General features: G+C 38.1%; 1 protein-coding gene across 2 annotated transcripts in view; it reads left to right on the forward strand.

Moving 5' to 3' along the window:
• Positions 1 to 22,697, forward strand: part of fam172a (family with sequence similarity 172 member A) — a 163,449-nt gene that overhangs the window by 86,774 nt on the left and 53,978 nt on the right. For both annotated transcript variants that reach the window (XM_052555756.1, XM_052555757.1), the window contains exon 9: positions 18,656 to 18,772. In XM_052555756.1, the coding sequence (XP_052411716.1) occupies positions 18,656 to 18,772 (117 nt within the window). The remainder of the gene's footprint in view (positions 1 to 18,655; positions 18,773 to 22,697) is intronic.

Here is a 22,697-nt window from a genome sequence, read left to right on the forward strand (position 1 = left end):
TCTCTGCCAGAGAAAAGAGCAGCCGGATTGGAGAAGATGGGGCACATTATGTAATGAGTTATGCAATCATACATCTGCTTCCCAGTGCACCAGTGTGTGGGTGCCCACAGCTTAGATGAAATAAATGGATCAAATGTATGTGTCATTGGGTGTCGTTGTGCACTCACGGGTTTAGGTAAAAACTTCAAACCTCTGTGTTTGTGTGTGTATCAGGATATAAAACCCTTCAATTGCAATTTACAAGTAATGAGGTATTCAAGGTTTTTATATTGTAAACATCATTTTTGGTACTTGACGGAGAAGCATCAGAGCTCAGTTTCTCGAAAACCACTTGACTCTGAGGTGCTGCAGTCTAGACACCAAGGGTTTGGCTTTTCTTCTTTACCTGAATTATGAATCTTGGCCTGTAGCACTATGGTCAACTGATCTCCAGAATACAAGATTTTGTTCAAGTTTCTTGAGCCGTTATGCTGTTTATATATATATATATATTACAGACTTTGATTCCTTCCAGTCGGAGGATATCAAACATGCTTGATATTTTCAGACTATTTTAAAGCACATATTGTTTTCATAATGTCTCATGTCTCCTAGCAAAAGGTGCTCCTTTCTGCGTGATTTTGTTGTTATCAGATTGACTTTAAAGTCTGGTATTGAATGATCCTCAGTCGTTTAGTGAATGATGACCAGTTAGTCAGTAAATATATGATGCCTAGCGTTTTAAAATCTGTGTATTACAGTCTTAAACACAACTCTGCTGATTGTAAAAACTTCTGCTTGGAAAAGTAGGTCTGATATCTTGCCAATTCACTGGCTGCGTGCGGACTGATTTGAAATATGAAAAATTCACAACAGCAGAGATTTCTTTCTTATTAATAATTTAGAAAACAGTCATGATGCTTAATATTTTTATGTAAACTGATTTTTTTTTCAAGATTATTTGATGAATAATTAAAACATAAATCCTTTGTAACATTATAAATGGCTTTACTGTCACTTTTAATCAATGCTTTGAATCAATGATCCTTGCTATCCTAAGTATTAATTTCTTTCAGAAAAAATGCAAGTTTAAGTATGTTATCCATACATGCAGATGGATTCAAGTATTTAATTGTGATGAATATGATTATATTGACTAGTCCTAGAGTTTTTCTGTAAACTGACTGACAAGTGTTTTGCCATCGCTTGAAGCTCAGACTTGTTGATATTTGTTTGAGCGCTGATGATCAGGTCTGACCGGGTGAGAAGGAGACCTGGGTTCAAGTCCTGACCTTCTTTGGACCTCAGCATTTTTGGAAAATTCCCCTGATTAACAGCAGACAGTCATCCCAGACCTTGTGTTTGGATCGTTTCTGTAGCTTGAAAAGAGATCCTGACAATCAACATTGTAAAAGATTTCCCCCACTGTGGATTGCCTTTTTCCTTTTTACCTCCTCCCAGGCATTGTTTTCTTTATCTGCCTGTTTGAGCCATTTTCTGTTATTTATTTATTTATTAATTTATTTGATTTATGACAAGCCGCTTCAAACCCAATTTTTCCCTCCTGGACTTCTGTTGGGAGGGATTCACCAGAGAGAGAGCTTTGACTACAGCTCGACAGTGGCTTATTTATGTGTTTCCGGCTCATTTTGTCATTAATTTCTGTTTGTTTTTCGAAGATGACGAGCAATCTAGCATGCACAGATTGTTGTTGGAGAATGGAAGCCCGTCTGCATGCGGCTTTTAATTGATATCAATTTGCCGTCCAGGTGTGTTACGCTGAAACAGGGTCACAGAGGGGGTGGAGTTCTGTGTGTGCTAAGAATAATTAGCTTTCCATCTCACTGTCTACATACACAGCAGATCTGTTTCATACTACTTTTGGATATAAATACTGCAGAACGGTACATAAATGTGGAACAATTTACTTACTTTGAGTCGGTTTTCTTCTATAAATTTTTAGAAACAATACTTTTGTTGCTGACTAAAAACTAGTTTATAATATGCTTAAGACTATATTATTCGTAATAATGTAAATAATAGTAATAATATTAGCAGTTTAATGTAGAACATGTATTTAATAGAACATTACAATCACTGTGTGATTATTTTGCACTGTTCATGCAAAGTTGCTTATTTGTACAGTCATGTCGTAGTTATGTGAATCTTAAGTGTGGGTGTTTGTGTTTATCATGAAGAAGTGTGTGTCAGCTGTTTTGGGTTAAATGAGTTTTGACGCTGCTCAGTAAATGTCGTTAGACATTTTTATGAGTATGTCTGTTCATTACAGATCCACCTCAAGAGAACATTATATTAGGCATATGGCACCTTGAAAATAGTAGCTGTGTTTTATTGACTATATAAAGACAGTATAGACACTCTATTTGTTAAATATTACAAAGACGAACAGATCTCCAGGCAAGATCTTCTGTCTTATGAACAATTTTTTTCACACACAGTTACTTCAGTATTTCAGGAATTCATGTCAAATCCACAGAAAAAGCACATCAATGGAGTTTATTCATGTTGTGTCATTTGACAATTGTGTTATGGTGTCACTCTTTTGTATTTAGCACAATCACATTTGTTATTGTCACTTCTGTGTGTTGTTCTTTGATTTAAGTTTGCCAGTGTGTTGTGTCTTAATTCTGTTTTGTTGTGGTCTAAATTTGCTTTGTTTATACAGTCTATTATTTGAGTCTCTGTAGCATAATTCTGCAATGTTGTGGCTTATTCTCATTGTTTTATGTTGTATGTCTGCTGTGTTGTCTAAACTATATTGTTTTGTCTGTTATTTGTGTCTATTATGGCTCTTTTTTTTGTATTGCCGCGTATTGTGCTGTGGATTAATCTACTTATTTCTGTTGCATTTTAAAACGGTTTTATTTTCAACTTTAGTAATGTTGTGGATCCCTGCGCCGCCGCAGTTCTGTGAGGTCAACCTTATGCATTTAACTCAGACACTCTCTCCGTCTGTCTCTCTCCCTCCCTCCCTCCCTCCCTCTCCCTCTCTCATATTTTCCTCCCCCACTTCATCTTTTCTCTGTCACAAGCTTAATTAGCCACTGCTTGTTAACAGGCTCTGAGAGTTTAGCGCATAAACATGGATGGAGGGAAATTCACGCCGAAACAAGCGCACGATAAGAGAAATCACCCCGCTCCACTATTTCTATAAATAAACTAAAAATCAGCAAACGCCTTTTGTGGAGTGGCCTATCTTCACACCAACGATAAGACACGCTCGAGGAATGTGTGCGTCTGTGTGTCCAGAATACACTTTGAAGTGAGACGAGACTTTGATTTGATGTGTAACTCCGAGATTGCGGCGTGCGCGCCAGTGTTTATGCGTCTGCGCTGACATAGACGTGTTTGTTATGCCTGCTTATTGTCTGTCATCTTCTGTGTGGTTCATCTGGACGAAATCATTTGCATGTGAATGTATATCACTATGAGTACCGCCTAATAGAATATGCAATTATGTATTACAATAAGCCATTGAACATCCGTGATGAGCCCTGTCATGGTTTGACAGACATATTTCAGACGTCTGTTTGACACTTCATTTCGTCCCATGTTAATGTAGAATAGCCTTTATATAGTTGTTTTAGCATTCTGTTGTGTTTAGCATCTGTGTTACGGTACCATTTTGAATACTTCAACCTAATTTCCAAGTCTAAATATACCAGTGCGTGTATGCTGTCCACAGCCAACGACAGTAATCAAGGTGTCCGATTGAATCCAGTACATCTATCTCAATGTACAGATCGAGCTTTTTGCTTTCAAACATGTGCCTCTGCCGTTAGTTAAAGAGTTCACAGTTGAATCTTAAGGGGTTCATCATTACATATTTAGTGGGCAGGCATCTGATATAGCTGTAAGGTTTTTAATGCAGTGCCCCATTGATCTGACGCACATGTCGGCTCCCGGGGTTACCGGACGTGCCTCCATTTGCATAAGGGCCCTGGGCAAGGTTCCTCTCATGCATTGATTGGCTTGTCCTAGGGAACCTCGCATCCCCTCCCCACATTGATCACTTTGTGTTTTTTTTTCCCTGAGATAGTGCTATGCAGAGTTCACCTCAAACGCTTCCTCCCCAACCTGCAGGAGGAAGGCGTGTGGGAGAGAGAAGAGGAAGAAACTTTGCCACCAATATCTTAATAGTTGCTGTGCTGAGGGCTACCAATAGTGAGGGAAGGGTCATGTGATGTGTATTCATGTCTCGGTTCAGGATGGGTATTGAACCTGGTTTAAAGTTGCAGCACACACATATATTTTATAGATAGAACTCATTCACTCATGCATTCATTCACTGTCCCTTTGGTCTACTTATAATGTTAGTAAACGTAGTTTTGCAGTAAAAACTGTTGAATTTTATTTTTCTGAAAACTTTTCATCTTATGAAACAGTGATTCTCTACTATTTACTGTAGTAAGCAGTGATGCTGGATCAGGAGTAACACGGAAACAAATGTATGTATTTTAGATTTTCAGAATAGATTTTTTTTTTTTTTTGATGAGAGAAAACAACTGGACAAAGAATAATAATATAGTGAGTTAAAAGATGGATCTGGGAATCAGTCTGAATCCAACACGGGAGTAAGGTAGGAATCATAGACCATATTGGTTACAGTTTACTTGATCACTGAATCTGTTCAGATTGTTCTCTTTTACTGTTTATTGTTTTTTTTAATGCGTTACTATTAAAAGGCTCTAAACTTGAAGTTAGTCACAGAACTTAAGTTTGTTGTTTATACCAATAACGTTTATAAGCAGTTAACATTTGTTTTCTGCAAGGATGCATTAAATTAATAAAAAGTAACAGTACACATTTAAAATGTTTCTATTTCAAATAAATGGTATTCTTTTGAGCTGTTTTTAAACACTGATAATAGTAAAATTGTAGTTTTGCTATCACATAAAGTTTATTTTAAAATGTACTAAAATAGAAATCAATTTATTTAAAATTGATAATATTTCACAGTATTACTGTTTTTACTGTATTTATTTTTTTATAAAATAAATGCAGCATTTGTGAGTATAAGAATCTTAAAAAAAAAAAAAAAAAATCAGTAGGACTGTAGACCTTACTGACTCAAAAGAAGGATAGTCTTTTTAGATTTGGGCGGTATGTTTTAGAGTTTTTAAAAGTTTCGTTATGTTTATGAAATGTATAATTTCAAGAGAGATAAAGGTAATTGAGAGCATTAAAGATATACAATGAAGTGTGTCTTAAAGAGAAACGTTCTCTTCACTAACTCTTTAACGGAGTTGAACATACCGCTCTTCTTCCTCCTCTTGATTTCCTTTTGAAAAGCTTCGTCTGCCACACATGATCTCAGGAACAAACAAATCCCTCTTTCACCTTTATCTGTTTTTCCTTCCGTCCATCTCTCTCCCTCTGAGCCTATGGCAAGGTCTGCACATGGGACTAAGGCTTGTAGGAGGACGGCAACCATCTCATTTTCTCTCCATCCACTCTCTCTCTCTCTCTCTCTCTCTCTCTCTTTGTCATACACGTTCTTTGTTTTTTCCACTTGTACTTTGTCTCCACTTCATAATTGGAAGCCTTATACTGTGTCCTAAACAGGCGTGACATGATAAAGCAATAACAGAGAAGTCAGTAACGTCTATATTCTATTTTAGTTAGTGTAAAGTTTTTGTCATCGCCAAGCACAACAAGCTATGAACCGGCTATGAAGAGAATTTTGTCAGTTGCTTAGTTGTGATGGATAGTGAAGTCTGATTGGTCCAAAATTTTCTTACATTGTACATGAAACAACATATATTTTCAATGTATAGCGAATTTATTGTATTGTGCAAGATTTCGCTGGAATCGTTCCGGTCAGCACACGTTTTTGATGGCAATATTAACAACCAGGATAAATTCAAATTCTGTCATCATTTACTTAGTGTTCTCACACATTCTTACTCACATCATTTCAAACCTGTATGACTTAATTTTTTGTGTGGAACACACAAACACACACACGCACACAAACAATAATGTTGAAAACCAAACAGTTTTGGTTACCATTGACATCTGCTGTCTGGACAAAAATCGTATTTTGTTCCAAAGAAGAAAGTCACACAGGTTTGGAATGGCATGAGAGTGATTAAATGATGACAGAAATCTAACTTTTGTATGCTCTTTCTCTTTAAGGAAAAGGCTTAAACTGGACCAGGATGATATAAACATAAAAAAATAAAATAAAATAAAAACTATTTAGGAAAACAAGAGGCTTGAAAGAAAAAAAAAAACAGCTGAAAAGTGCTCTCCTTAAAGGTAACCCACCACACATTACAAATGTCACTGAACTTGGGCCTACAGAGGATGTTGGATATCGGTTTCTCCATGAGTTTCAGATGTTTTACCTTCTCAGTATGCTTTTTCTTACTCATTCCTCCCTCTCTCATTCAGCATTCTGCCTTTCCCTCCATATGTGTTTTTAAACTGATTGAATGTCAGCATGTTTTATAGCAGGGTGAGCTCAATGAGTCAAGCAGTTTAGGCCAGATTTCTCGCCGTCTTTCTCTCCACATGTCATAAGAGCGCATTCTGGGTATTCATAATATCACACATCTCCATGCGATGCTGATTATTCTATAGATCTGAACCTACTGTGGAAGTCTGCTCGCCTCCGCAGTGCTCCTGCAGGGAGAGATGCAAGCTTTCCCGTTCTGAGCACGTAGTCAAATCCTGTTTGAATCTTTTACGAGACCCTTTTTTTTAACTCTATATTTTAGTTATGTACCTGCGGTAAAACATATTTAATTTTTAAGCCCGGGAAGCCAACACTGAAAAGAGATGAACTGTTTTATGTGCCGTTTTAAGGTTTTATGTGCTGTGAATTATGGTGGGTTGTGTGAAATAGTGGAGAGATGGAAAAAGGAGCATCAACAGCTCGTGGTGTTCTTTTGATGTCATCTTAAGACATATGACTGTGGCGGTGGTGTGGGGCTATGTCCCACTGCGGATGTCTGTGGGTTTTTTTACTGGTCATAAAAGTGTGCGCACTTGCACAAACGCACACATACCTGAAGTCAGACTGAGATGTCATAGAGATGGAAGCTCCATTTACACTCGTAAAGGTTGTTTATTGGCATCAATGGTTCCACAAAGAACCTTTACTATACATGGAAACTTTTCATTCCACAAAATGTTCTTTACAGTGGAAAAGGGTTCTTTAGATTATTAAAATCTTCTTCACACTAAGAAAAAAATGTTCTCTTAAGGACCGTCCACTGATAGGTTCTTTGGGGAACCAAAACTGGTTCTTCTATGGCATCGCTGTGAAAACCCCCTTTTGGAACTTTTATTTTGAAGAGTGTACGTGAGATGTAGGCCCTCGGTGGAGTGGAACATTAATATGAGCAACATGATTGAATCAGCATCTCATTGAGGAATTCCTCAGGTAAAGCCAAACGCGTCCTGTCTTCATTTATAAACTCTTAAGCTTTCAACCACAAACTAGAAGTTTCAATTTCATAATTCTCCCATACTGCAGTTTGTTCGCACATTCTCGCACATGAGAGTCAACATGGAGAAAGGCCTTCCATTGTTTCGAGCGAAGTGGGCAGCAGTTTGATGTTTTTGTTGTTTCATACTAGCAACAGTCGACACGCACTGCGCGTTGGCTACGTTCTGGATTTATATATAAAAGGGAGCTTCTGTCTTGTACTGTGTGTTTGGCTTATGGCGGATGTCTGCTTTTATTCGGCCTGCTCTCTCACACCTTCAAAAAAAGCATCATTACAGTCTACTTCTTATCTTGACATGTCAGAATTCCTCTATATACCCTTCCACTGCTGCCCCATCCTCCTTTCCCTAACCTCTTACCTTATACTCTCCCCCTTTTCTACCCCTGTCTCCAGCGTATCCTCCTTAGGCTTTTCCACTGTGATGTCACAACTCGATTTACCCCTAATCGCTGTCACTTTTTCTCTCTTAGGCGACACATTCTTGATTTGGACTCATTTCACATTGATAAAAACACTAGGGGGCACTGCTTATCCTTTGTAGCTGCTTTTGCATAGACTACAGTGGATGAGAGCAGTGTAGGTGTGTGTGTGTGTGTGTGTGGAGAATGAGATTTTTTTTCACTTGCTTTTCCAAATCTGCATTCACAGTTGAGTGGGACAGTTTACCCCATAGCATGATTTTTCGTTGTCTTGCTCTCTAATTTTTTGCTCCAAACAAAATTAACTAATGTGTTCCTGAGGATTAACCACTAGTCCTTGCCCATACTACTTTTTACTACCTGTATCTTTGGTTTTGTCCATCTCGGAGGCCTTCAAACTGACCTGCCATCTCATATTCAGGTCACATGTGCTCCACACACGTACACATACTAACAATAGCCTAGCAAGTTCATTTGACTCATCGATGACATTTAACTCAAGAGTGTTAGTCAGCACCTCAGACGATGGATTGCAATTCCGAAGACTTGGAAATCGAGACGCATGTACAGTAGTCATTTTAGAGTGACAATTCTGAATGTTCAAACATCCAAAACGAAGAAGAAAATTAAAAGCAACATAAAAGACACTTTATGATTCCTATAATTGACACATTTCGGTTTGCGAACTCCATGAATATTGCTCTTCACATCCAGAGGCGTCAAACATGACAAAGAACAAAGGAAACGGCAGAAACTAGCTTCTCACTATTATAACCACGGAAGGAAAATTCACAAATGACAAGATAATCACTGCATTCGGACTTACCTTTATCAGCACATAAATGTCTTCCGTGGTTTCAAACTAAATAAATAAAATGTTGTGTTTTTTTTTTTCTTGAATTTCCTCAGCTGTGGTTGGTAATTACCACACTCTGACAAATCGCTGACAGCAGTTAAATAGTTAAAAAGATAATTCTGCAGTAAGTGGTGTAGTAGGGGGAAAGGTCATTCTTGGTCTATTTAGTACGTTGAATCCCTTTCCTAGCGAAATCCAGACTTTGTCCCTTTGTGCTTGAGTGACATGGGCTTTCTCTGTAATAACATCCCTAGTAATGGGCCATAATAATAGATATTGTGCTAATCAGAAAGTATACTACTAAGTATACTAATAAGCATCGAACTGACAACCATCAATAAACGGATTGTACGACAATGCTACTTTTTATTTGGTTGAATGCTAATTACTGCAGTTGGTTTTGTGATATGTGTGTTATTTGTATCAATTAAAACATCATTACTGTGTTCTTTTTAAAAGTATTTTAAGGAAATTTAGATTCTTGTTACTTCTAAGATAAATGACACTCTGTTAAAGTAATTTTTTACTTAACTATTTTTATTTCTCAAATCGTTTTCAAATCAAGATTCAAATAAATAAAATAATGAATACAGTTTGGACACTCAGATTATTAGCAAATAAAGAATAATTGAATTAGCTGAAATATTAGCTGAAATTCTGTTTAATAGAAATTTTATAATTTTGTAGGACAAAGTATTTTTTCCTTCCTTTTTTTAAGGCTGTGTGTGCATGTGTGTGTGTCTATATGTGTCTATGTGTGTCTATAAGTGTGTGTGATTAGGTTGTGAAGCCGTAATAGGTTTTTTTTTTCCCTCTCCGGTCTCTCTCACATACTCACCCTCTCTCCTCCTCAACTCCTGGTTAAAACGTAGCTGGTGGCTATGGGAAGTTAATTTCAGATTGTTATATATTTCCATTAATTTTGGCCGTCTGGTGCTGGACTGCCTTTGAGAACAGGGGTATCAGAGGCTCATTTTTGGGGAGTTCAGAAGTTCTTTCCCTTCGGCAGGCTCGACAGAGCTTTAGAAACAGATAGGTGATAGGAGAGCGGTTTCATCATGTTCATTAGCCATTGGTCCCTCTTCTTTTCTCCTCCAACTTGGAGTTGTGACTGAAAGGATGGGGTGAGTGCCTCAGAAAGTTTAAACAAAACGTCTCTTCTGAGAGCCCATCTGAAAAAGCCCTGCAGCTTGTCTCAATGAAGAAAATAAGGAGGTTTGGCCTGACACTGACGTTTGAAAGCGTACATGCACTCTCTCTCTCTCACACACACACACACACACACACACACACATTAGCGAGAGCTTCTTACGTACACACCCACATACTTAGAATCATATACAGACAATACACAGTTGTAGCATACACACACCTGACCTCCCGGTACACTCTGAAACAAGCGAGGAAACTCCCTCGAGGTTTCAAAGAGGCTTAGTATTTTCTTTTCTTCTCGAGTGGCCAAAGTACACACCTTTTTCATTGTTAATAAAACATTTTTGTTGCATTACTTTACTTGCTTTTATGTTTTTGTTAGTGTTATGTCTGGTCGTGGCCTAAAGCAGACATAACATGTAAATATGCATGTATTTAGACGGTAAATATCTGACTTTTAAGTTTTAGGATCTTGTGCTATTTCCCGGTCACTGTGTTTAATATTCAGGATTAATTTCTGGGCATGAGCAGCTTTTATTGATATTCTCTCCAGAGTGACCCTATAAGGATGTCATATTCGTTGTGAAGCAGTGTGTACTTAACATTCATCCAAATAATGGTACTTTTATCATCGTGTGTACTCTCCGCAGCTGTATTTCTGTCAGACGTGCACTCTGCTCTGCTAGTTTGTCTCGGCGCACTGACGGAGAGTTGGGCTTTCCTGTAAACACCTCGGGCAGCCTGACCCCTGTCTCTCCCGTCGTCTGCCTGAACCGGCCCTCACCTCCCCTGGCTGACGAGGCCCAGCCTGTACGTGTCAGTGGGCGTCTGAGTTATGACAGAGCCGCGTCTCCCTCTTCACTCCATCCCTCTCCATCCCTCATTCTTCCAGCCGGGAGAGTCAATGATCCAAAACTCTGTTAAAACAGGGTCAGCCCCACATGTGCACTTGCAGGTTGTCAGTTTAACCTGCTCAGAAATACTTACGGCTATTATTATAGCTTATAAATCATTAAGAAAGTTTAATTATACAAAAATTTCATGGTGGAAATGTGCAGGATGACACATGGGAAGGAGAATTTAATGGGCCAGCAAGTCCCAGCACAGAGAGGGGAAATATTGAGGTTAGCTTTCTATTTTATGGCACTGCCGAAAGGCTGAGGGAGACACATAGTTGAATTTTGCCCTGTTGATACACACTCTGAAATATACCATTCCCTCATTTAAGTGCGAGAGCAATATCCATGCCGGCTTCGACAGTTTCAGAGGTGATGAAGATGTTGCTGTGATCGCACCTAGTACTATTCTTTTTAAGTAAAATCTCCCCTAATTAACACAAGACTTTAATTAGCCATCGGGATTTCATCTCTTTGTGAGACATCTGCGTTCCACAAAAATAATGTTAGGCACTTATATTGTAGGTGTGTTTAGAAGCGCTAAGGAATAATGTAATGACTTCAAATATAGAGTTTGAATTGATTCCTCTGAATTCATAAATAATATAAATATAAAGATAGTATATAATAATAAAGATGAATGATTCCTAATAATATTCAATATCTTTCATTAAGGCAATACTTCAAGGTTCCTACAGTCAAGGACAATTTGGAAAATGTCATATAATCATAAAATTGTTGAATAGTTGTGCAATTTAAGTGTCAATTGCATTATACTGTATATATATATATATATATATATATATATATATATATATATATATATATATATATATATATATATATATATATATATATATATATATAAACCATTCAGTTTGGGGGGTTTTTTTATTGAAAAGAAAAAATATATTTTTATTCAGCAAGAACACATTTAATAATGAGCTTTTGACAATACATGTTACAGCATATACATTTATAATGTTACAAAAGATTTGTATTTCACAGGAATTAACTGCATTCATTCAATTTTAAACATTGATAATTATAGGATATATTTCTTGAGCACCAAATTAGCATATAAAAATCTTTTCTGAAGGAAAATGTAACATTTAAAACTGTAGTAATAGCAGTTGAAAATTCAGCTTTCCCATCACAGAAATACATTTGTAAGTTTTAAAATACATTAAAATAGCAAAGGGTTATCTTATAATAGTGATATTATACAATATTACTGTTTTTACTATATTTTTAAATACAGTCCCATACATCAATGTCTATGTACTGTATCTTAACGGACATTGCATTTTACAAAGATCAATTTGTCACTAATGATATACTTTAATTTCAATAACTTTTTCATGACAATATGGAGACAATATGGGAAATTGAATTAGTATGTGTGGGAAACTTGCTAATGTAATTGACATTGAAATAAGAGATCAGTTGAATCGGTGGCATCTGACCAATTGAAAACTATGTAAAATCAACAACTGCCCACCAACAGTTGTAGCCAGCTGAATAAGCTGCACTATATGTGAAAATACAAACAAAGAGTGAAGACACAAAAGAAGAGTTTGCCGTGATGATGCGCACTCCCACACTTGTCGGTACAGTGTTCAGACTCTGCTCTCTCTCCAGGGTTCAAGGCATTGCAGGATCAATGCAGAACGGGTCCGAAATGAGGGGCCCCATCAGCCTTTTATCATCCAAACCGAGATCTCTCCTCATGGGCCCTGTGCCAGGCACAGCTGCTCCGGGGCCCCTCTTTCTCTGATGAGCACATAATACGCACACAGACACACACACTGCTAGTACACTATCTGCGTGTTTATTTCACTATCAATATGTTTTCAGCGTGTTAGGTATTTGAAGTTGAAGTATATCGGCATATCTTCTAACTTGCCTCAAGGCGTCCAGAGGCTAGTTAAAGTCCATTACTTGAGTTCATTTACAGCTATTTGTTGCATCTAGAAAGCCTACCATATCTGACAAATAAATATTTAACAATAGATTTTATATCAGTACTGTAGTGCAGTAATGGTATCTTATGGTAATGCCATGGTACTGTCAGAAAACTCGGTATAGTGTGATGGTATATTTTGGTAATTGAAGCATAAACCATCAGTGAGGCCTCAAAGAGCTGCAAGCTTCAGGAGTCGCCTGTGTGTGGCCGTTATTCGACAGTGACTGATGCCCAAGCGCACCCCACCCCCTGTGCTCCCTTCACTTGCTCTTTCACTCATCTTGCCCCCGTGTTTCCCTCTTTCCTCTTGTTTTCCATGAGTGCAAGCTCGACACAGCACCGCTGCCTTTCCTGGCATGCCGCTCCTTATCCTCTCGCTTTTGTTTCCAGTAGGTGTCAAACGCTCACCGCTTGTGCTGTGTCAGTAAATATTTACCCGGCTTCCTTTTCCTCGCCCGCCTTTGCTGACGTGTGTATGTGTGTGTGTCTGTCCATGTAGCGTCGCCTGCTTGCCCCATCTCCGCTCACAAGGGTCCACTGATACCCCATTCTGTCCCAACCTTTCCGGGACAACATACTGGTCGATGTCATCCTTTGCACGTGGCGTTCCACTCAGCGACGGGAAGTAGAAGGGGAAGTTATCGCCACTCGCTGTCCACTCACTAGCATCCATAAATCAAAAACTGGCCACTGTGGCGCCTATAAATGCACACGTACCTAGGAATATACTCTTGGCTGGAAGCTCACAGGGGTTAGATATATCAAAACCGACGCACACGCTGCCTCCCCAGGGCCTCATAGTGTCCTGGTGCTTAGGGTTTCCTTCCTGCCCCAAAAACAAAAGACGGGCAGGCGCTGGGGCCCAGGCTTCAAAGCAGGGGAAGGCGCGAGTGTTGTCTCTTCCTGTGCAGGGTGTCGGAGCTCCAGGGGCAGCTGCCGCTGTTTTCTCAGCCCGAGCGTGGGCCAGAGGAATGAGGGCTGGCCTGTGCCCTCTTGGACCTGGAGAGTGAAGAAAGGCCAGAACTTTCCACCTCTTTTGGAGCCTGTCTTGGCTCCAGAGGTTAGATGTCTTGGTGGGGTCAGCACAGTGCTAGCAAAGGACACAGATTAAGTTTATCGTGACACCGCTGAACTATCAAGCTAAAGAACATGTATTTTAAAGAAACGTTAAATGTGACTGATATATTGTTCAAACTTACATTGAATGTATAAGACACTTTTGGGTTGTAAAACATGTTGTGGATTATGTGCAGTGGTTTTGTGTTGAACTGGAGTTTGCGAAAATTATGAAATACATTTGCACTAATAACTACTAGTAAATACTAAGGCTAAGTAACCACTAATAACTACTGACTCAAAATAGTTTGCAAGGCAAGACATAGCTGCACTAGTAGGTTATAAGCACTCTGTAAAGTGGGATCTGTATATGACATCTGCCCTTTATTGATTCAAGAAGAAGAATTTAGATGTGTAAACTTAATTATTGTTGTATAGCTGTGCATGTAATTTTCTCTTGTTACATGTTATATTTCATATTCCTTTTGCTTGATGTAACTGTCAGTGGTAATAAATTACTTTTTAATTGAATTATACATGATCATTATATATAGCTTGAAGTTAAGTTTAAATGATACAGTGTGTGTGATCAAAGTAATCAGTGTTGCATATTCAGAGGATATTTAGATCATTTAATATGTATTTATTTATTTTATTTCTTCTGATATGAACACATGATGACAGGGGAAGGCATGGTTAAGATCGATTCTTGTTTGGGAGCTCTTAAAAATGCATTTGTTTATATACCGTTGTATGTCTAAAATGTGTAAAACAGTGATATCAAATAATGATATAATCATACAAGATTCATAGATTCTTTGACATTGGTGCGTTTTTAAGTGTAGCTTACTTTATGGTCCAAATCCTTTTTAGGGCCAGTGAATACATTTGCCAAGACGTACTGCTGTTATGTGGATGTGCATGTATGTAGCTCTACGCAGTGTTGGCCCTCGCTCACTGGTCGTAATTGGACAGTTAATCAATCAAATATTTAAGCTTCATTTTACCACGCAGTGGGATGTCCAGATTATGGCAGCAGTTTGGATGCATTAGTCTGGACTCAGCACCGATGCTAACAGCATGGCTTCCTGAATCAGCCCACATCTGGATTCGCACGCACGTGCACGTGAGTGTGTGCATGCAAAGTCTTCCCTCACCATGGTAATTGCCGCTTTTTTCATGGTCCTATTTGTTGGTAAGCACGTTCCTTTTTTAAAAGCGCATGTTATTTATTTATCTCTTTGCTACTTTATTCCTCCCTCATTCTTCTGGGAATGTGTTGAGTGTTTTTTCTCCCCTGCCTCCAGGGACGCCATTGTGGATTACCATTCAGTTCTCACCTAATTATCTGGTGACTTGCACTGCCTTTGACACGTAATTATCAAAGCCCTAAATAATTGTCTTATTGCTTGTGTGTTTGCATGTAAGTCTCATGGAGAGCGTTCGCTTTTGTCGCCAGGACGGCTGAAATGGCGGAGTATTTATCGCCACACGAGAGTCGCCTCCCAGTCTTTCTTATCATTAAACTCTCCTATTTGCTTGTGTGTGTGTGTGTTTCACACTATTCTGTGTTCAAAATGAAGGGCCAAATAAAGAAGCGCTTCCATTGCGGTCAGCTTCATTAAGGAAAATGCGATTTTCAACAACTGAAGTCGAGCAATTAGCTCACTACGTGACGTGAAGCCACTTAAAGTGCTAAATGCTGTATTTTACAGTAGAGGTCACTTAAGAGGTCAAACAGACAGAGACAGTGAGAGCGAGACTGGGGGGAGGATAGATGACAACAGGGATATTTTATCCTCATCAGCTGCAATATTTAGGCAGTATCGGAAAGACCATTTTAGCTAGCCGGTCCAAAATCATCTTTGTGTCTTTAATTGGGTTTCTACTGATTGGGGTCTCATAGCAACTGGGCTGTGTAGCAAAAGATAGATGAAGGGGACAGCCTTAATGGAGCTTATCCTGAGAAAAGGAGGAAAAACTGCTGTCTTCAGAGGTTTCCCGCTGGCAGTTCTTGATACAATTTGACCGAATGTCATGACTGACCATTTACTACGTCACAGCATTTTCAAAATCACCTAGTGTAAACAATATATAATAACTACCAGCCCTAAAGATATTAAGTATTGATCATATTCCATGAAGATATTTTGTCAATTTCCTACCATAGATATACCAAAACCTAATTTTTGATCAGTAATATGCATTACCAAGAACTTCATTTTGACAAATTTAAAGGCGATTTTCTCAATATTTAGAATAGTTTGCACCCACAGATTCCAAATTTGATTTCCAGATTTCCAAACAGAAGTTATATATATATATATATAAAATTACATTCAACAAGAAGTCAAAATAGTCTCTTTTTTCTTTAATGCACAGTATCAGTTTTATTCATCATTAGTGCATGTTGCTTTCACAATATGATGTCATCGGTTATATTTGCATAATGAATTGTGACTGGTATTCTTTTTTTTTTTACCTCTATTTGCATACTGAATTGTGATTTGTCCTCCTTGTAGCTTTATAACCACTTACAGCTACTTTGACACTGCATAGTAACTTAGTGTTGATTCTTGTGAGCAGACGATTTTTTTACAGAACCTAAAACGTTAACACTCATTTCCTGGTGCCTTTCGAGCACTGTTAGTTTCTTTAGAAAATGCTAATTTGACTGCTAACACAGTCATGTTGAAAATGAGGGAGTGATGTTTTCGTTCCATCTCGGAGGCTGGATGTCATCTCCGTCTCGTTGCCTCTTTCATCGCACTTTCACCTCTCCCCCTGTCTCTCCTCCTCAAGCCAGATGCTCAAGTGCAAAGAAAAGGGCAGAAGTGAGATAGCAAATGTTTCAACATCTGTCTCTGTTGATTTTAGTGCAACAAGTATTTCCACATGTTTGCTTTTCCTTCGCGCTGTTTCTGGGCAGGAGGTTGATGAGCACAGCTGCCCGGTTTCTTTCTTTTATGAGTACAGACCAGCTGAGAGAGTGGCTCACGTGGTGCTATAATGCTTAAGCTTATGTACGGAGGAATGTAGATTACGAGTGTTTTAAGGCTTTGGTCCCGTGCGTGCCGTCATTCTTACTTGCTCCTTTGCATTGATTGGCCTGACAGTACATCATTTATTTTTTCATTGGTTCATATGTTCTTTTAATAATTCCAGGGCTTGGCTGTGCCCACAGGGCATTTCGACTTTTAGGTTCACAGTGACGGGCTGTCTGAAGTTATGTGTGCGTGGGTAAGACAGTTGCAGACAGCATGTGTGGAGCACATCGGCTGTCACTGAAGGACATCAATCAGAGCAGTGTGATGGTGTAAATCTAATACACATGTTTCAGTTTTCCCATTGGAAAACATCACAGATTCACACACATCAAAGCTGCTCTCTGTCATTCCCTTTTCATTCCCAATGCCCATGTTTGCTTTAAGGTTGTGTTTACATGATTTTGTCAGGCCGTTTATCTTGGCACGAGTAAATCTGTCATTAGAAACCATTACAGCCTTTTTATGTGATTTAAATATTCATGCACAAGATTTCTTTATTAGCAGCAGCATTTTAATAATATACAACCATCCCCACTAATAGAGTACAAAACTGGGCTTTGTTTATTTTTGTATCTTAAGTAAGAAAAATTAAAAGGAGATTCTAACATTCGTCAAAGTATTGTGTTTTTAAAGTGTTTTTAAACCTTTTATGTGTTTTTTTATATCAATAAACTCTAATAAACCAAAAAAAGAAAATACATTTAATGATGGAGATGATGATAATAATAATAATAATAATAATAATAATAATAATAATAATAAATTAATATAAAATGTATTCTGTAACAGATTTGATTGGCTTAACTTCACAGATTTAAAAAATAGAAAAAGGAATATTATTTACTTGTCTTGCTGTAGAACGTAGTGAAATGCCCTTCTTGTACAGCTACTTTTAATTTTACATTTTGTGTTTCATAGTAGTTTCAGTAGCATATATAGTTAAAATAATAATAAAAAAAGTTAAATAAAAAATAAAAAATCCCTAATGCTTTTGCAGATACCAGTGTACCAAGAATTGTTAGAAAAGTCTCAATCTTTTTGTTTTGTTTTATTTCTAGTGCTTTCTAACCCATTTATATGCTGAATGCTGAATGTTCTCTTTACTGACACTTTTAGTAGTTTTTTTTGCTGGCCTCCTGGGTATCAATGAAACAGGAAGACATTTTAGCCATGTTTCAGTCACTGTGTGTGTGTGTGTGTATGTGCGTGTGTGTGCGCGTGTGTGAGCTGCCATGTGCTTCCTCCCCTTTTCTTTAAGAGGATGCTCCTGAGAAAAGCTTATCAGCAGTGTGATGTATTAGTCCTTAGTGCCTTAATAGATTCCATTCATCTCTATACAGTGCCTCTAATTTAAATGGGCTGGGGGAATGTATTAAAATGACTATGGACACTTTGATGTAGCACCAGGCCAGGTGTAGCTCCTGTAAAATGGATCACGTAAAGTGATTGTTAACCTATTGTTGTCAGACCGGCCCTTTTTCTCTAGCCGTTTATCTTGAATGGAATAGTTAGCGTGACAGGCTGACTCCTTTGGATTGCACACAATCTAAAATACAAGGATGAAAAGCAGCACCTCTTCATGTGTTTTTCTCTTGCAGAAGCAGTTTTCATGTTCAGAAAATGCACGATGGTGGTTTGATATTTACTGTGGTCATTGAATGATGAATCCAACAGAACATGATGCTCTAAAAGATGCATTTCCATTAGTAAAAACTGAAAAGCTCTGTAGATTTGGCTAATCCTGTAGCTGTTTATTGAAACAATGATATCATATGCTGTTTGCTAACGTATCTCTCTCCCACTCAGATGATTCAGCGAGAAGCAGAAGTGAAGAATCATGTCCGTGCGGTGGCCATGACTGACTCGGTCCATAACGTCTGGCACCAGGAGGCCAACAAGTCCATTCGGGACTGGCTCAGAGAGGTACAATCTTCCATCAACCAAATCCGTGCCAAAACCTTGATGTTCTCAATCACAGCATCAATATCGGCCACACAGCTCAGCTCAAACAGCCTGGCATTTCACTCAGCGGGCAGATACACTCCAGAAGCAGGAGTCACAGAAAGCCAATAGTTTGTTTTTCATCCCACACTCTTGTTTGTCTGTTTGGGCAGATGTCAATAAGAAATCAAAGCCAAACGCAGGCAGATGCTCTGTTAGTATGTCAGTTTTATTTAGTTGCTGCCCTTTCAGCGATGACCTCGAGTCCAGAGACAACACCTGGGAACACTCAATATGCACATAAATATGAGAGAGTGGATCCCAAGCCAGGGCTACAGGGGAGCCAGCCATGCAAATGCCAAGCGCAAACACACACCCGCTTTCTCCGTCAACAGCGGACCACCCAGCCCACCAGAAAAAAATGTCTTTCATTCCTTTGTCTTTGCTGATCTGCTTTGCTCCATCAGATGTTTGCTTGCCTTTTGTTTGTCTCTGTGATTCCTTTTTTTTTTTTTTGGTCTATTCGGATCATGGGCTCTTTCTTCTCTCTGATCCTGTCAAGTTATGTGTTTTTTCTTTCTTTCTTTCTTTCTTTCTTTCTTTCTTTCTTTCTTTCTTTCTTTCTTTCTTTCTTTCTCTGATGAGTGCAAAAGTGTCAGTTTGGTGTAACTGGAATATTGGGGGATTTATATGTGTGATATTTTTTGCCCTGAATAATAAGTCCATCAAAAATAGGAAGGTGTTGTCGTCGATTTGTTCGTTCTTATACGTTCCGGTGGTGTGACTTTCACTAGAGGCATAAGGAGGAGACAGACCACTCACAGTATAATAAATGTGAGAATATGTGTAATGCTTGACTTGACAGCTGTAGTAATAGAAGTCCTGCCTTTAAGTTAAAAGAGCCTGAAAAATACAGCTGTTCGGTGTGATTTAAGATAAAGAAGCACAATTTAAGATACAATTGTCAGATTTTATTGCTGACACTGCTGTTGGTAACACTTCAGTATAGGGACCAATTCTCACTATTAACTACAGTAGTTGCTTATTAGCATCCATATTATTATCATATTGGCTGGTTATTAGTACTTATAAAAAACTTATTCTGCATGATCATATTCTATATCCCTAATCCTCCCCAATACTTAACAACTACCTTTCTAACTATTAATAAGCAACAAATAAGGAGTTTGGTGAAGCAAAAGTAGTAATTAATTAAAGTGTCAACAAAATGTTTTCTTGAAATGTGTTGTAAAGGAGATTTCAGTCTTTCTGTGTTCAGGCCTTAGACTTATAGTTCACCCAGAAATAAAAAAATATATTTCTTTCTAAAGCTGTGTGACTTTATTTCTTCTGTAGAACACAATAACATATATTCTGAAAAATGTTTTTGTCTATACAATAAAAGTCAGTGGGATCCAAAACAATGCTGACCTTGACTGTATGGACAAGAAATATACACAGAGATGTATAAAGTACTAGAGAACCATACTTGAGTAAAAGTACAAGTGCTCTATCAAAAAAGTGACTTGAGTAGAAGTAGAAGTGCTCTTTAAGCACCACACTTAAGTAGAAGTACTAAAGTATTCAACATTTTTTGTACTAAAGTATTGCAAGTAGTCTATTTTAAAATGTACTACTCAAGTACTGAAAGTAAAAGTAGAAGTATTGTGTTATGTAGCTATTAAATGGGGGGTGAAATGCTCGTTTTCACTCAATATCCTGTTAATCTTGAGTACCTATAGAGTAGTACTGCATCCTTCATAACTCCAAAAAGTCTTTGTTTTTATTATATTTATAAGAGAAAGATAGTCTGTACCGATTTTTCCCGGAAAAACACGAGCGCCTGGAGGCGTGACGTGTGGGCGGAGCTAAAGAATCACGAGCGCCAGTAGGCTTTTGAGTTGAGAGCATGTGGAAGCTGTGACACAGATCCAGAGGCTGAAATTTAACAAGAGCAGCATCAGCAAAGGCGGTATGCTATGTGGTATGTACTGAAACTGTATATATTTGCTTAGCGGTTTTGGAAAATGACTAAGTTCCACTTTGTCGTCTTTTTTTTTAAGCTGTACATGTGGAAACTGCAGTTTGACGACAACATCGCATGTTGTTTACTTGATAGAAGTAACTCGGTTACTAGGTAGAAGAGCGCGCACTTAGGACCCATATAAGGAAATTCCGCTCCATCTAACGTCACGCAGAGCCATACTCGAAAAAAACTTTCCGAAACTTGTGACAAACCGGAAGAGGTTTTTTTGGAACAAAAATACTCCTTCAAACGTACAACTTAATTTTTGAAACTTTGTCCATGTTTAGCATGGGAATCCAACTCTTTAGCAGTGTAAAAAAACTCAGTATGCATGAACTAGCATTTCACCCCCCCCTTTAAAGAAAGTAGTCAAAAGTTTGAACATATTGTTTTTACTATTTCAAATGATTAACCTAAAGGACAATCACAATTCCTTTGACTGTAACTTCTTGTAAACAAAAAATGGTTACTAGGGTTAGTTAGCCCAATTTGCAAAATGATGTCATTAATAACTTACCCTCATGTTGTTTCAAACACGTAAGACATCAGAGGGTCATTTAGAATTTTTTGAAGCATCGAAAATACATTTTGGTCCAAAAAGAGCAAAAACTACGACTTTATTCAGCATTGTCTTCTCTTCCGTGTCTGTTGTAAGACAGATAAAAACAAAGCAGTTTTGTGATATCTGGTTCGCGAACTAATCGTTTGATGTAACAGGATCTTTTTGAAACAGTCCACCAAATCGAACTGAATCGTTTTAAACAGTTCGCGTCTCCAATGCGCATTAATCCACAGATTAATTAAGCTGTTAACTTGTTTAATGTTTCTGACACTCCCTCTGAGTTAAAACAAACCAATATCACGGAGTAATTCATTGACTCAAACAGTACACTGACTGAACTGAAGTGAAGAGAGAACTGAAGATGAACACCGAGCCGAGCCAGATAATGACTCGTTCACGAGTCAAGAACCGTTTCTGTCAGACGCGTCCGATTCGTGAACCGAGGAGCTGATGATACTGCGCATGTGTGATTTAGCGTGAAGCAAACCGAAACACAGAGCGTCTGAACCGAACTGATTCTTTTGGTGATTGATTCTGAACTAATTCTGTGTTAATGTTATGAGCCCATGTGCAGTCAACGCCAATGACGCCATTGCATCGAGCGCAAAAGAATCGGTGAACTGTTTTCTTCAACTGGTTTATTGAATCGAACTGTCAGAAAGAACTAACGTTACTGGTCATCCGAAAACCTATGCAACCGGTTCTTGACTCGTGAACGAGTCATTATCTGGCTCGGCTCGGTGTTCATCTCTCTCTTCACAGCAGTTCAGTCAGCACGCGCAGTCTCGCTTGATTCGCTCAATGATGTGCCAGCGTCATCAAACCTCTCATCTACAGTTCTGGCAGTGGTTTGTAATGGAATGATTCGTAACATTATTATAATTGTAACGAGTAACGATGCAGCACATAAAAAAATATCGGAGTAAAAGTATTAAACCCAGCGAAAATATGTACCGAAGTAAAAGTGGAAGTAGGAGAAAAAAATAATACTCTAGTAAAGTACAGATACCGCCTTTTAGTACTTAAGTACAGTAGTGAAGTAGTTCTACTTCGTTACTATACATCTCTGAATATACATATATATATATATATATATATATATATATATATATATATATATATATATATATAACAATTGCAAAATGTCTTATTTTGTGTTCTACAGAAGAAAATCATAGATGTTTGAACCGACATGAAGATTAGAAAATGATAATAGTATTTTACATTTTTTGGGGGTGAACTATCCAATTAAAGTGACTTGCTTGCACAGACAATTGTAAATGGCAGACAATAAGGCTTTGTACATTCTCACTCACTTG

This window comes from Carassius gibelio, chromosome B5 (assembly GCF_023724105.1).
Source record: "Carassius gibelio isolate Cgi1373 ecotype wild population from Czech Republic chromosome B5, carGib1.2-hapl.c, whole genome shotgun sequence".
NCBI lineage: Eukaryota > Metazoa > Chordata > Actinopteri > Cypriniformes > Cyprinidae > Carassius > Carassius gibelio.